The sequence below is a fragment of the Carcharodon carcharias genome, chromosome 21 (assembly GCF_017639515.1).
Source record: "Carcharodon carcharias isolate sCarCar2 chromosome 21, sCarCar2.pri, whole genome shotgun sequence".
NCBI lineage: Eukaryota > Metazoa > Chordata > Chondrichthyes > Lamniformes > Lamnidae > Carcharodon > Carcharodon carcharias.
In genome coordinates, this window is record NC_054487.1 from 38872172 (window position 1) to 38889307 (window position 17136).

The 17136-nt window shown below is 40.0% G+C and overlaps 1 protein-coding gene across 3 annotated transcripts in view; it reads right to left on the reverse strand.

Annotated features, from left to right (window-relative positions):
- iqub (IQ motif and ubiquitin domain containing) overlaps positions 1-17136 on the reverse strand; it is a 106444-nt gene that overhangs the window by 71162 nt on the left and 18146 nt on the right. For 2 of the 3 annotated variants that reach the window (XM_041216147.1, XM_041216145.1), the window contains exons 1-2: positions 13502-13552; positions 1828-2018 (exon numbers count right to left, since the gene is read on the reverse strand). In XM_041216147.1, coding sequence (XP_041072081.1) covers positions 1828-2014 — 187 coding nt within the window. In that variant the 5' untranslated portion in view covers positions 2015-2018; positions 13502-13552. Of the gene's footprint in view, positions 1-1827; positions 2019-13466; positions 13553-17136 lie in introns of those variants that run through there. The other variant, XM_041216146.1, reaches the window with a different exon arrangement.

Below are 17136 nucleotides of genomic sequence, written 5' to 3' on the forward strand. Positions count from 1 at the left end.
CTTATGATCCAAAGTGCTCTTTTGTTCTGCACAACGTGTAGTTAAACAATTGCATGACTCAGAGAAGGAAATGAAGAATACTTACTTTGGAACACTGACTACTGAAATATGGCATGTGCTCCAATATAATTTGTCCCCTCTTTATAGATGTGGAGTTAATACAAACTCTATTGAGATGAAACATAATCTTTGGATCCATAACTAATTTACATAAGATACACAAACAAAGCATATACAGTTTCCAACTATATACACTTTGGTTAATGAAAACAATAACAATATAATTTACTTTCTCTCTAAACATATTAAATGATCTTAAGACAGAAGATCAGTCATTCGAGCTTGATTCTTTAATGCTAAGTTTGCCCAGACTTTTTCTGACAGCCACAAAATTATGAAAAATAGACAGAGGAAGACTAACTTGGTGAACTGCCCCCTTAAATCTATGAGACGGAGGCTTTGCCCATTGGCCTGTCAATCAAAGTAGATTACAGTGAGCCAACGGTATATCTCTTTCAGCAAAAGACTCAGAAATAATTCAGAATCAAAGTTATTCCCTCAGATGAGAACACAATCTTTAAACTGGGATCAGGAAGCTCCTAGATGTTTGCTAACTAAGTCCTCCACTGTGCCAATGAAATATTAGAGTGACACGCTGGGCTATCAGTTATTGAAAGATGCCATCTTCACACATTGAGGAATTTGAGATTGTAAGTAACAACCTTCCTGTCAACAACTGACACTTCAAATTACTACATATTCCTTTTCTCTATTCTTACTTCCAAGATGTACTGCTTTGCATCTTTTCTACATTGAACTGCACCTGCTACATATTTGCCCAGATAACTAGCTTATCGATGTGTTCCTAGTGTTTTCATAGCCTTTCTCACAATATCACCACAAGCAATTTTGTGTGAACTGCAAACTTTGGATATTTCTCCCTCTAGTCAAGCAGATGCATCCTTTAGATGCAGCTGAAATAAGACAATTTTTCATAGGAGCTAAACCTTTAGACCAAGAGACAAAAGGCAAATTTAATTCACATTACTCTGTCCATCTCAAGCCATATAAAAACAGCAATTCAGCTATTTTCCCCAATTGAAACAAAACAAAGGCCATCCTTTGTGGATCTCATGCACCTCCTAGAGGATGAGAAAAGGTATATTTGTTTCTGGCCCAAGTTAAGGAATAATATATTGCATCAAATGGCCTAAAGGGAAGTGAGGAGAAATTAATTGAAAAAGGAAAATGAAGGTTCATGCCAATTTTAAAAAAGAGAGAATCTGTCACTACTCTAATGCAATACTTGTGGAGACACTAGCACTTACATTATTAACATTCTATCTGGTGGCACGAAACTGAATAAATCAAAAGTTTTTTAAATGCCAAGCACTAAATTAAATTTATTTAGCATTCTTTGTAGAGCAGAAGGGTACCTGTTTTCGCCCATGGTTAGCTAAGCTAAAGATGGGTAAGGGAGCATAGTGTGGCAGTCAATTTTTCCATGGGTTCATTGTTAAGGAACAAAATAATAGGAAAGTAAAAAAACTTAGTAAATGATCTGCAGGCTGCATGATGTAGAAATATAGGAACAAAAGAAGCACATTTGGCCTTGTCAAATTTGTCAGCAATGGAAGATCTATCCTTTTAGTCCCACTTGCAAACCCATCTCCGTATTCCTCATTTTCCAAGTATCCATCTCGCTTTTAAACACTTGAATTGATTCTGTGCAGCAGTAAAATAACATACTTTATTATACTAGAAAATTGTGCAAGTTTTTAGTAGGAAGTAAAAGTTAAGTTTAAGATATTTTATAGTCAGTTTTACCTGAAGGTGACTCAGCATTATCATATTTTATAGGTCTTGTATCGGATGTTCCAACTGCTGGCTCTACAGGAGGACCCTCTTCTGACACTTCATGAACTTCTGTGGCTTGGTCAGAAGGGTTCTCCTCTTTCTCAGGTGCATTGCTTTGTTCTTTAGCTTCCTGGATGTGGCCGTCATTTTCTGCCATTTGTCTGCATAAAATAGAAAGGTTAAATCCTTAAGACAACAATTAAGTGCTGAGTGCAGACGGATTTTTTTTTCTTTATTCACTGCTTTTTACCAGTCTTAATTGCCTTTCAGAAGTTGATGGTGAGCCACCTTCTTGAACCACTGCAGTTCCTGTGGTGAAGCTACACCCACAGAGCTATTAGGGATGAAGTTCCAGGCTTTTGACCCAGCAATGGTGAAGACATTACCAAATCAGGAATGTGTGTGTCTTGGAGATGAACCTACAGGTGGTGGTGTTCCCATGTGCCTTTTGACCTTGTTCTTCCAAGTGGTAGAGGCTGAAGATTTGAAATATCCTGTTGAAGAAGCATTGGCGAGTTCCTGCAGCGCATCTCATCGATGGTGCACATTACAGCCACAGTGCGCCAGTGGTGGAGGGAAGTGAATGTGGCGGATGGGGTACCAATCAAGTGGGATGCTTTGACCTGGATGGTGTCAAGCTTTGAGAGTTTGAAGCTGCATTCGTCTAGGCAAGGGGAGACTATTCTATCTTACTCCTGGCTTGACCTGCCTGAGGATAAACTTGTCAATTCATTTAATGGCACAGTGCCTTTAAAATGTAGAAAGGAGGAATAACCTCCCCAAACCAGACATCTTTAATCATATATTTCCACTGGGATGAAATCCTGCAAGGCCTATTCCAAATACGAATCTTCTTCTACATGTGTTTCATATATTGAGATTACACTTCGAAAGTGCTTCATTAAAGTACTTCATTTATTTTGGTTAAGTGCTTTGGTTCATTCTAACATTCTAAGGTCATGGAAGTTATATAAATGCAAGTTTTTTTTTCTTTGTTAACTCTTTTCAAAGCTAATGGATGTTAGTAGCAGGTTCGTGTGCAGGTATGTCACCAGTGCTGTAGAATCTTGGGTTTGGATAACATACCAAGAAAAATCTTTATTCCACTGATGGAATGTCCTAAACTCAGTCTCCTCTTTACTCTTTAAAGGGCAGGAATTTGACAGCAGCAGCCAGAAGGCTCCAAGGCCAAGAATCTGCTTGGATAGGAGAGAAAACATAGGCCAGGATTTTCCAGCCCCGTCACGGGCGGGATCCGCTGTGAGCGAGGCGGCACCCCAGTCAGAAGTTCAGCGGCAGGTGAGTGTGGAAAATCCCGCCCATAACTTATGACTTCTCTTTAGTTGACCTGTCATTCACCCCAGGCCTTCTCAATGGAGGGGGTTTCCATTGCAAACCCAATGACATTTTTGGGAAACCCTAGTGACTGGGTATTTCATGGCCAAGAAAAACATGTTACAGAAAGTCCCCTCTTCCTTCATATACATGTCATTGCTGGACCTGCACCTACTGCAGACACACGCCCAGCTCCATGTCTCCAAGGAAACTCAAGAAATGATGCAGCACGGCAAGGAAAGGAGAGCCAGAGGTTTCTTGATATGGGACTCTTCCCCTTACTCCTAAACTTCGTACCAAGGAATAGACATTCCCCAGGGGAAATTAGGAAGATTAATTATTGTTTAACAGTTTCAATATAGTGCAATATTGGAGCTTGGAGTTTAGATGACCTGACACACCCATTTTTGCTCTCACATAACCCTGATCTCATACCTATGTTACAATCATAGAATGATACAGCACAGAAGGAGCCCATTTGACCCATTGCACTTCTGCCAGATCTCTCAGAGAACTATCCAATTAGACCCACTCCATTCTCCTTTCCTCATAGCCCTTCAAATGATTCTCCTTGGAGTATTTATCCAATTCTCTTTTGAAAGTTATTGCTGAATATGGGTCTGCTATCTTTCCAGGCAGTGCATTCCAGATCATAAAAACTCACTGCATAAAAAAAAATTCTCAGGCTGTCTTCAGTTCTTTTGTCAATTACCTTAAATCGGTGTCTTCCAATTACTGACTCACCATATCAAAACCCTTCATGATTTTGAACACCTCTGTTAAATCGCCCCTGCTCTAAAGAAGAACAACCCCAGCTTCTCTAGTCTCTCCACATAGAGAAGTCCCACATCCCTGGTATCATTCTAGTGAATTTCTTCTGCATCTTCTCCCTGTCCTTGACATCCTTCATAAAGTGTGGTGCTCAGAATTGGATATAATCTCCAACTTGAGGCTAATCAATGATTTATAAATATTTAGCATAAGTTTTTTACTTATTCTATTCCATGGCTCTATTTATAAAGCTAAGGATCCCATATGTTTTTAACAACCCTCTTAACTTGTCCTGCCATCCAGGATTCGTGTACATATACCCTAGGTTTCCACTCTTGCACCATCTTTGAAATTGTAGCATTTGGTTCATATTGCCTCTCCTCATTTTTCCTACCAAAATACATCACCTCACACCTCCCTATGTTAAATTCCACCTGCCATGCATCTCTCCATTTTACCAATTTATCCATGGCTTCCTGAAGTCTGTTGCTATTGTCCTCGCTACATTTCTGAGTTTCACGGCATCTGCAAACTTTAAAATTATGCCTGTACGCCCAAATTCATGACATTAGTAAATATCTAAAATAATCCTAATAATAACTCCTTGGGGACTCCACTGTTTACACCCCTCCAGTGTGAAAAACAACTGATCACCACTACTCTCTGCTTTCTGTTTCTTAACCCATTGAATCTAATAGGCTTCAATTTTGCTAATACTATAAAGAAAGGAAAGAATTAGAGAAATTAGTTAAGCTAGAGGGGGCATAGCTGCAGAACCTGATCAAATACATCTGAAATTCTTGAAAGCTATAAGGATGAAATAGACAAGGCCTTAGAGGTTTGATTTCAGAGAGTGGATGCATGCTCAACTATTGGAGAGTGACAAATGTTATACTGATTTACAAAAGGGATACAGGGCTAAACTAGATAATTTATGCGCTGTTTGGCTTAACATCAATGGATATTAATTTTAAGAATCTGTAATTAAATATCAAAATGGATGAAGTGTTTAGCCTGTCGTTATTTTTAACACAATTCTGTCCCTAACAACCCAAGTCATACCCTGCTGTCGCCCTACTTTACCGGCTCATGTCCTTCCCACCCATCTTAGCCCCAACATTTGATTACCCCATTAGATCCTAACCATCGTCCCATCTCCAACATATTCCCAATCATCGCCAAATCATTGCATGTGTCACGCCTGTCCTCAGCCAAAGGCCATTTTATTTTTTTAAAATCAGCTGATATCATATTTTCAAATTTTCAGATGATCGTTTGTTGCCCAGATACCTGACTTCATGGGATCAGATCAGAGCACCTGTTATGACCGCAGCCGATGTTATTCAATGATCTAGCCAAATCCCAGAGGGAAACTTGTCTTAATGATCATAACTTTTTTATTATATTATGAATACGAGGGAAAAAACTACTGATCCTCAAAACATAGAATCCCAATAACACTTTTAGAATTTTAAAATTAAAAGATTTATTAACAAGAGGAAAAAATACTTAAACACACAAGATTAAAATTACACAGTTAAAACAGCCTTACAAAAATTCCTCACACTTGGTCAGAACATACAAGTAAACTACTTAGCAATAGCTCCCTTATAGATTTTACCCATAAAAATCCAGTAATATTACCCAAGACAATAACTGCTGCTACTTTAATAAAGTATACCACACGACTTCTCGCTCTCTTCCACTGTGCTGTGGAAAACAGAAGGAAGTTCAGAAACAGACTGCTTACTGGAAACAAAGGGGGGAATTTTTCCTATAGTGGGCTGGCTGGGCGGGAGCGGGTGCAGAGCCGATTGCTGTCCGTGATCAGCTGTGCGCTGCCACTTTACCCAGGTGGGCCAGTTAAAGTTTGCCCAGCTGGTAACATTCAGCGCTAATGGTGCGGGTGGGGGAAGGAGGGAGAGTCGGGGCCTACGCTAGCTTTCTCGGGGAGATTAAATGGTTGTGAAAACTTTTTAATAGATGAAGTGAAAATGTATTTAAACATTTCCCTTTGTGTGACAGTGTCATATGAGCTGGGACATGCTTGTGAAGTAAGTAAAATTTATTTATTTATTTTATAAAACCTTCAGGAAACCTCATCCCACACGTGGATGAGGTTTCCTGAAAAACTCAAAGGCCGCTTGGGCTCTTCGCCTGCCCACCAACCTGAAGGTTGGACATCCAGTGTTGTTAATAAAATAAATTAGTTTTTTTAATGGCCTTAATAGGCCTTTGACAATTTGGTGGGCACGCAGCTGCCTCTAGTGCGCGACCACCAAACAAAATATTGAAATGACGTGCAATGACATCGGGACGCACGCCGACATTATCGCACTTCATTTTACACGTCGGCATGTCAGGCCCGCCCCCACACACTGACGGCAATATTCTGCCCAAAGACTTCTCTGCCTTGAAACTGGATGGCTGCTTCAAATTCACAACATTTCTCAGCACAGAGCTGGTCTCAGGACATCTCCCCTACAGAGCCAACACAACTCAACTAAACATCTTTCCTTAAATATTCTTTTTCCCTTTGATCTTAGACTCCACTTTTCTAAGCGCCTCTTTGAACTCAATTTCTCCAAAAAAATCTTTCATGTTTTCCTATTGCTTCCACTCTCGGGTAAAATAAAATTTAATAACCTTCCCTTGTTTACCTACAAAACCTTTGTAAGTTTTAAAAGTCCCTTTGAAAGTTAGCAACTGAAAAGTCAAGCCCTTCTCTATCACCTAATGAAAATTTTAATACCCAACCTATTTACTTGTACATTCAACTTCACCATAGCCTCACATTACAAATGCATACATCTAGCCCCTTTACCTTTAATCTCTCTGCTCCCACAGACAAGCTGTCTTTATTAACCTTCCCCCAATTTAATCACATGCTCGCATGCGCACACCCACACCTTAACAGAATACCACTATATTCCCAAAAATAACATCCAACTTCATACCTCCCTCAATGGAAAAAAAATGAAGATATTTCAAAATGACATTTTCATTTTCTCAACCCATTTCATCTTACTTTATTATACTTATCAAAAAAAAACTTACACTATGGTGTACATGCATCAACCATGAAAATAAATAGAATTTTTTCGTAAGAATAAAGTTTATTCCAGTCCATTCTCAATTTCTGAACATCCAAGTCCTTTTGAACTTAAGCTCTTGACAACGCATTTGCAATTAAATTCTATCGTCCAGCCACAAGTATGATTTTTAATTTGAACAGTTGCAATGACAAACTCCACTGGAACAATCTGGCGGTTTTATCTCAAAACTTTTCCAGAAACTTCAAGGATTGGTCCGTATATACAACTGTCTCTGAAGAATTGTTTGCAACATAAACTTTAAAACACGGCAATGCTAAAACCAAACTTAGTTTCTTTTTCTATAGTTGAATATTTCTTCTGATGCACATTCAACTTTTGTGAGAAATACCCCATTGATTTCTCAAGTTCCAGTTCATCTCCCTGCAGCAACATAGCACCAACACCCAGATCACTGGTGTCAACAGCCATTTTAAACTGCTTTGTATAATCAGGTGCTGCTCGAACTGGTGTAGTGGTTAGTACAGCTTTCAAGCTATCAAATGCAGTCTGACACTCCTGTGGTCCATTGGAATCTCCTGTTCTTTTTTAATAAATCAATCAGTGGAGCAACTACATGGATTTCTGATAAAATCCACTCATGCCCAGAAATCTCAAAACTTCCCGTTTCGTTGTAGCCACTGGGAACTCTACAATAACTTTTACTTTCGCATCTTGTGGGGTTACTTGACCAGGTTCAACAGTGTGGCCTAAATATGTAATTTTCACTTTTGCAAATTCACTTATAGCCAAATTTATCACCAAATTGGCTTCCTGTAATCAGTCAAACAGTCCCTTTAAATGTCGCAGATGTTCCTACCAGGTTTGACTGAATACTACTCAGTTATCAATATAGACAGCACAATTGTCCAGTCCTTCAATCACTTTGTTAGTCTCTGAAATATTGCTAGTACATTTTTCATACCAAATGGCATTACTTTTGACTGATATAAACCAGCTGGCGTCAGAAAAGCTAATATCTCTTTTGCCCTTCCGATAAGTGTCCTCACAGCAAGTCAATTTTTGTGATAAATGCAGACTGTCCAACTCTCTCAATACAATCCTCCAATCGTGGAATAGGATATGAATCTGACTTTGTTACTGTGTTTACTTTGTGCTAATCAATACATAGTCTTCATGATCCATCCAGTTTTGGCGCCATTACAATGGGTGAACTCCAATTACTGTGACTGGGCTCTATGGTGTCATTTTCAAGCATAAATTCAATTTCTTTCTGCATAAGCCAATTTTACTGGAATTATTCAATATGGGTGAAACTGAAACCCCCACATCAACATCATGCAAAGCCAAAGCTGTTTTCCCTGGTCTATTTCCACAAATTGCTTTGCGTGATTGCAACAGCATTTGTAGATCACTTTGGTAGTTTTCTGGAAGGTAACTTAATATCACATTTAGAATTTAAGTACTTCCTCATTATTCAATTTAATCAGAAGGAGGTCAATTTCAGAATCCTTAATTTCTGTTTCCTCTTCCTTACCTACCTACCACCAGTATCTCCTTCTGTTTATCCTCTCTATCAACATACTTTTTTAGCATGTTTACATGGCACGACCATTGACTCTTTCTTCTATCTGGGGTATTCACTGCATAGTTTACCTCATTTAAGTCTCTTTTCAATCTGGTAAGGTCTGCTAAACCTTGCCTTCAACAGTTCGCCTGACATTGGCAACAATACCACCAATTTTTTCCCCAGCCACAAAGCTACAAGCCTTTGCCCTTTATTCCACATTTGCCTTCATCACTTTTGTGATATCTTTAAATGTTCCCTAGCTATCTCACATACCCTACTCAATCACTCGTCACATAATCCAGGAGAGTCTTTTCAGAACTTTGACTCACTAATTTCTCCTGAATCAACTTGAGTGGGCCCCTTACTTCATAAGCATAAATTAACTCAAAAGGACTGAAGCCTGTTGACTCATTAGAGATGCCCCTAATAGCAAACAATAAGAATGGAATCCCTTGATCCCAATCATGTGGGTTGTCTTGACCATCTGCTTTCATCGTAGTCTTTAAGGTTTGATGCCACCTTTCTATGGTGCCTCGTAAGTCAGGGTGATAGACTGACAACCTAAATTGCTTTATTCCTAGGCTGTTCATTACTTCTTTAAACAACTGTGATATGAAACTTGAACCCTGGTCCAACTATATTTCTTTTGGTAACCCATATCTTGTAAGGAATTTGGTCAACTCTTCTATAATTACCCTTGCTGTGATTTTCTTTAAAGGTATTGCTTCTGGAAATCTCATGGACACATCCATGATTGTCAGTAGATACTGATTTCCATTTTTAGTCTTAGGGAGGGGTCCTACACAATCAATCAGGACCCTGTTAAAAGGTTCCTCAAATGCTGGAATTGAAATTAAAGATGCAGGTTTAATTACTGCTTGAGGTTTTTCTATCACTTGACATGTGTGGCACGTTTGACAGAATTTAACTACATCTTCATGTAGTTCAGGCCAATAAAAATGTTTTTTGTATCTTAGCTTGAGTTTTCCTAATTACCAAATGTCCAGCCATTGGAATTTCATAAGCCACTCTCAAAATGTAATTCCGGTACCCAGATGGAGTCACTACTTGGTGCACTATCAACCATTTTTCATCTGCCAGGACATGAGGTGGTCTCCACTTCCTCATTAACACATTGTTTTTAAGGTAATAACATTCTGGAATTTATACTGTGTCTGTTTCAGAATAAGCAGTCTGGTATAACTGTTTTAAGTCTGGATCCTGCTGCCATAACTCCACTAACTTCAAGGAATTAAAAACCTCATCCTCATCCTTTCTAACCTTCTCTCCCTGATTAATCTTTTCAAAGATAGATCCAGCCAACTGAGGTTCAGTATCATCCCCGTCTCTTTGATTCTCCCTCTTCCTGTTTAAGTTTGTGTGTCTGAGGCCTCGTCACCACACAATCTGGAAAAGATCCAGGATGCTCCTTCTGTAAAACCTCTGTTGATTGCCCCTCAACAGGTTCCTCTACTACAGTAGGCATAATCAATATTTGCGATCCAACTATATAATTTCCTAGAATAAATAGGCAATAGGCAATTTCTCTACCACTCCAACAATCACTTTTTAAATTTAGTTTAAACTTGAGCCCCCATGAATTCCACTAACTAACACTTTCTCCTGCAAAACCCTTCTGGACAGCAGGTGGCACTATCCCATAACATTAATGACTGGCTATCTCCTAAGATCTCAAGAGTTTTCCTGCTCTTCCTTTAAAATATGGATATACTTCCCTTTGCATATAAAATCTTTAAACATCTCTGTAACTTGCCCTTCAGAGCTTCTTTGAGTAGGTTGCGAACACATTCCCACCTCTCTGGCTAATACTGCTCTTCCTTTTTCACTTGTAGAAAAAAGGCTACTGGTCTGTCTTGCACTTGGGACTCAGAGCCCACAGCACTTTTCCTTACAGAACTCTTCTGAGTTTCTGTCACTGCAATCAGTTTCCCATTTAATCTCCAAAATGTGATCTTGTATATCCAGCCTTGTTACAATATTACTTTTCTTTCTTCAACTTTGCCTTCTACCTTTCCATCTTTAATAGACTGGTGTACTTCAACTGGCTCCTTGTTACTAACACTTTTACCATCACTAGGTTTTCTATACCTCTAATTTCCTTGCTGAGCCCCATATAATCCTTTTCCTATACTTTCAAGTCTATGTGAAATATCATAAGTATCAACTAAAACAGCAGCTTTCCTGACCTTTTTACTTTGTCTTTCATCAAACTATGTCTTGATAGTTACTGGAATATTATGTCTAAATTCTTTCATAATCTCTCTTACATTTTCAAAAGTCCTGTCTAATTTTAATGCCCAAAACCATTGATCCCAGAGAGTTTCTTTTTCTCTTGCAAACTCTCCAAATGTTTGATTAGGTCGCTTTCTTACAGTCCTCAACTTCAACTGATAAGCTTCAGCAACAAGTTCATAAACGTTTAGCATTGCCTTTTTACTACCTGTTAGTCTGCAGATTATTCCTCTGATAAGCTAGCATACACACTCATTGCTGTACCTGACAAAACACTAACATTATAGTCCAAGCATTTCTTGGCCAATTTAATTTCATAACTATCTTTTCAAATGAGGTGAAATATCTTTCTACTCCATCCTTTGTAAATTTAGGCACTAACCAAAGATTTTTAGTTGAATATAATTCCTCAAAGGAATCAAAGTTACCGTCTGAATCACTATCTCTCCTTTCTTCATTTTGTTATGGCACAGCGGTTGGTAAAGGCTGAGCTGCTCAAATCCCAGAGGGAAACTTGAAATAGCTGCCAAAACTGTTTTGCAATTCTTATTTTATTTCAAGATGCATGCCTTGATTTCAGTAGTAATATGTCCACTGAGTCTTAGAGGATTTTTACAAAACTAAATTAAACATTTATTAATAGAAGAAAAGATTTTAAACAGATACATAGGTCTACAAATTATTACCATAATAACTCCAAATCCCCTAATTAATCTGACTCCCAATTACACCTCCGTTAAGGCAACAGTAAAAACAAATAAATTTCAACAGACCCAGGCAAAGCACACAATATCCTGACAGTGATATTCACAGTGAGTCTTCTTAGCTTCGTTTCCTGTAGACAGCAGCTTGATGCATAGAGGCTGAAGACTTTTCACACTTGTTAGATCTTAGAATTCCTTCTCCCTTACACATAACCTCATCTCCCTTATATATGTTTCTCCCTTTTTAATGTAAATTCCATTGTTTCAATATGTCTTTGTAACTTTACTTTTCTCATAATATAAATTGTTCATGGTACTCATGTTATCAGTAACCTTTGGGAAAAATAAACACACTGTTTGGCGTAACATCTTATGGTTAGGTGTAACATCTTACCATCCCTTTGAAATTTAAACTAACCTAATTTATTTAAAAATGCAAACATTCCTCACACCTCACTCTAAAACTTCAGCCATGTTTACATATTTAGCATTTCAAACCTAGCTTCCCTTTTGATAACTCAAAAGCTTCAGACCAGCTGCCTCCAATTTAATTAAATCCACCACACACACATATCCAGAGAAACTAGTCCAAACCCCACTATTAACCTACCTTTACAATAATCACAAAAATATTATGAAAATTATATTTCTATGACACCTTCTTCTAAGTTTTTCCCTAGTCAGTGCTCCTTCTCTCTCTGATACTCAAGCTCAAGCTTTCGCAATTGCATTTCTTGTGCTTTTTTTCTTTTACTTGCTCCTCTTTTTCCCATTGAAGCTTTTTCATTTCCATTTCTTTCAATCTATCTCTTTCTTTTTCTTTCTCCTTTCTTTCTAACTCGAGTTTTTTCATTTCTCTTTTTCTTTCAGTTCAATTCTTTTCATCCTTCTTTCTCTCTTTCTTACAGTTCAGGTTTTTGTCCATTTCCATTTCATTTCCCAGCTTCTGCTTTTCCCTATCTCTTCCTATATTAAGCTGTTTCATTTGCAACTGAAGTCGTACTAATTCCAGCTGTGACACACTAGTTTCAGATGTCTCTTTCAACTTTGAATGCTGAGCAAGTACTTTAATTATATCAGCCTTATGGAATTCTGCTTTTATTTCTATCTGCACTTTGTCTGCTAATTCTCTCAACTGAGTTTTAGTCAGAAGTTTCAAATACTCTACAGTCACATCTTCCAATCCCAGGAAAATCGTAGCAATGGCCAAAGACACTTTGCAGTCCAACCACATCATAGTTCCTCAACACAAAACTCCTAAGTTTATTATTCTCCTTGTACTCGTATCTTTTAGATTCACAAATTCCAAACCAATTAAAGAACTGATTGACACAGCCCCAGCTATCCGTGGAGCCCTGAGTGACACAGCCCCAGATATCCCTGCAGCCCTAAGTGACACAGCTTCAGATATCCCTGCAGCGCTGAGTGACACAGCCCCAGATATCCCTGCAGCCCTGAGTGACACAGCCCCAGATATCTCTGAAGCCCTGAGTGACACAGCCCCAGATATCCCTGCAGCCCTGAGTGACACAGCCCCAGATATCCCCGGTGTCCTGAGTGACACAGCCCCAGGGTCCTGAGTGACACAGCCCCAGATATCCCTGGAGCCCTGAGTGACACAGCCCCAGATATCCCCAGTGTCCTGAGTGACACAGCCCCAGATATCCCTGCAGCCCTGAGTGACAGCCCCAAGCTGCAGCTCTCTAGAGCCCTGAATGACACAGACCCAGATATCCCTGCAACCCCGAGTGACACAGGCCCAGATATCTCTGATGTCCCGAGTGACACAGCCCCAGGCCACAGCTCTCTGCAGCCCTGAGTGACACAGCCCCAGATATCCCCGGTGTCCTGAGGTGAGACAATCCCAAAGCAGCGACCAAACTACAATCACTATATAACCTGGAACTTGACCCTAGGCCCAACCTGGGGCGGGGTTATGTCCCCGAGTATTTGCTGACCTCCGAGTCGGGTTCCCTGCTGTCTGCCTCTCCTGTACTGGAGCTCAGCTGTTGTGAGTGGAGCCATGGCAACCTCCGTGCGCGTGCGCCTTCAAGCTGCGCCTGCGCTCTGCCGACACGTTCCCCATTGTGAGGGTGCTGACCTGAGCTCATGTTTGTGAAGTACAGTCGTGGCCAGAAATGATACCTCTCCACTCAATTACCTTGAGGCAATTTTTAGAGGAAGTGCCTCAGAATCATATGACACAGAAGGTAGCTGTGCGGACTCTTTGAAAGAAACAACTTGCATGTATAAACTTTGCAACTTTGAAAGTTCAGTCCACTTTAGTCCCACATCTCATTCGTTATCACTGTGCAAATTAATACTCCACAAATGCATGTCTAGTTGTTCTTTAAAAGATCCCTTGCAAGCTGATTCCACCACCTTTTCAGGTATCCTGTTCCTAATATTAACAATCCTCTCCATGAAGAAATATCTCACTTTCCCTCTAATTCTTTGGCCAATTATTTTAAATCTATGACCTCTGGTTACCAACTCACTTTTTTATTTTCATGGGATGTGGGCATTTTGTTGCCCACCCCTGATTGCCCTTGAACTGAGTGGTTTGCTAGGCCATTTCAGCAGGCAGTTAAGATTTAACCACATTGCTGTGAAGTTGGAGTCACATGTCGGCCAGAGCCGGTAAGGTTGGCAGATTTCCTTCCCTAAAGGACGTTAGTGAACCAGATGGGTTTTTATAACATTCAATGTTGGTTTTGTGGTTTCCATTACTGAGATTAGCTTTTAATTCCTGATTTTATTCATTGAATTTAAAATTCCAGCAGCTGCTGTTGGTGGGATTTGAAGCCATGTCACCAAAGCATTAGTCTGGGCCTCTAGATTACAAGTCCAGTGACATACCCATTCCACCATTGTGTTCCTCAAAAGAGGAAATATTGCCAGAGGAAATAGCTTCTCCCTTTTTACCCAAACAAAACCCCTGAATTTGAATTGTACCTATTTGGTCTCCCCTTTCAGTTCTCAGGAGAACAATCCCAGCTTCTTCAGTCTCACCACATAACTGACCTCCCTCATCCTCAGTCTCATTTTGGTAAACCTCCCCTCTACCTTCTCCAGAGACATTCTTCCTAAAGTGTGGTGATCAAAATTATACACAGTAGTCCAGCTGGGCCCTTAGAGACTTGTAAAGGTTTAGCATGACTTCTTTGTTTTTGTATTCAATGACTGTCTTTACAAAGCTAAGTAACACATGCACTTTCTTAATCACTTCAACCTGCCCTGCCACCTCCAAAGTTTTATATGTACACACAGGTTCCTCAGTTCTTGCATTATCCTCAAAATAGTACCATTTAGACACTACCTCTCCATATTGTTTTTCCAAATCCCTTTTCCAAAATATCATAAACATCACTCACTATTGAGCAACACATCTTAAGTGAAAAGCAAAATGCAGCATATGCCAAAAATACTAAACAAAATAGAAAAAGTTGTAAACAAACAGCAGGTCCTTAAGCATCTTTTGCAGGTAGCATTTTTTACCTTTTATCAAAAACTTATGTGGGGTAGTAAAAATTTGAGTATTAGAGTTACCATAAAAAACTGAAGCACATGCAACCATAAAAATAATTAGACAGTAGTTTTTGGAGACACGTGAAATGACAAAATCCCCTTCACCCCGATCCCACAGCAAGAAACTATTTTGCCAGCCTTGTACATACAAACAGGAAGTAGGCCAATTGGCCCCTCGAGCCTGCTCCGCCCTTTAATAAAATCATGGCTGATCTGATAGTAACCTCAAATCTGCATTCTGCCTACCCCAATAACCCATTGCTTACCAAGAATCTATCCACCTCTGTTAAAAATATTCAAAGACTCTGTTTCCACTGACTTTTCAGGAAGAGTTCCACTACCCTCAGAAAAAATTCCATCTCATCTCCGTTTTAAATTGGTGATGGTTTATTTTTAAACAGTGACTCCTAGTCCTAGATTTTCCTACAAGAGGAAACATCCTCTCCATATCCACCCTGTCAAAACCCCTCAGGATCTTATATCTGCCAGAAATCTGCCATCTTTACTAGGTATGGCCTACATGTGACTCCAAATTCACAGCAATGTGGTTAACTCTTAACTGCCCTCTGAAATGGCCCAGCAAGCCACTCAGTTCAAGGGCAATTAGGGATGGGCAACAAAATGCCTACATCCGCATTGGGAGCAGCAAGTGCAGTAGACCAAATTGAAGGAGATGCAAGTGAAGTGCTGCTTCACCTGAAAGGAGTGTTTGGGCCCTTGGACAAAGAGGAGTTAAAGGGGCAGGTGTTGCACCTTCTGTGATTGCATGGGCAGGTGCCATGGGAGGGAGATGAGGTGATGGAGCAGTGGACCAGGCTGTCCCAGAGGGAATGGTCCCTATGGAATGCTGACGGGGGGGGGTGAAGGGAAGATGTGTTTGGTGGTGGCATCATGATGGAGTTGGCAGAAATGGCGGAAGATGATCCTTTGAATGCAGACTGGCGGGGTGAGAAGTGAGGTCAAGAGGGACCCTATCATGGTTCTGGGAGGGGAGAGGAAGGTGTGAGGGAAGAGGGACAGGAGATGTGTCAGGCTTGGAACAGAAAATGTTGGAAAAAACTCAGCAGTCTACTCCCTACTTTTGTATTCAATTCCCTCACAATAAATGATAACATTCTATTAGCTTTCCTAATTACTTGCTGTACCTTCCTATAGCCTTTTGCGATTCATGCACCCAGATCCCTCAGGGCTCTGCAATCTCTCACCATTTAGATAATATGCTTCTCTTTTATTCCTGCCAAAATTGTAAAATTTATTCAGTTTTGTTAGCTTTTCAACTCTGAGGCAGAAATTGGGTAATATCAGAACTCTGTGCAAATGTCCATGTCACTAATTTCAGTTGGGGTGCATTTTGAATGAAAAAGCTTATAGTTTTAACACCACTATCTCCATGGTGCATTCCAAAATGTTTTATAGCCAATGGGTTATTTTTGAATTACACAAGGACCCCAGTTCGCTATTTGCTCCAGAGGTGCATCAGCTGACAGTGACTTCTAAGCGCCTTGGAAAACTGCCTAAAACAGGTGAACTCCAATATACTAATCAGGGGCCTAACACCGCAAACCGGGTGCAGAGGAACAGGCAGGCTTGAACTTACCTTGAACTAGAAAGGGGCTGACTCTCCTAGCTCCACAACAATTCTTTCACTTTGTGTTGTCTCCACTACTTTCCCAGGATGTATCTGCAGGACAGCACGACATCCAAGCTGGATGATGTTGGGGAGGCCCAATACAGTAAATTGCATTCAGAAGTCCAGTTGGCACCTATAGCTCACTGGTATTATTGAAATGCAGTCCAGTTTGCAGCAGGCTGTGGAATCCCACCTTTCGGTGTACATTTCAACACGCTACAAATTTAGGGCTGGTTCCCAAAAAAAGCCCAATTTCTCCCGAGTTTGAGAGAAATAGGGGAAGGCAAGGTTCTGAATGTTATTCAGTAATCTCTCCGCTAAGTGCACCTGGATGTCGAGCAAGGGCAGGAATTGGTTTGTCTGCAATGCCCTCCATGGTTAAAACTCACTGCTCACTGTCCAGGCTCATTCACAAGAGAATGACAACTTGGGCAA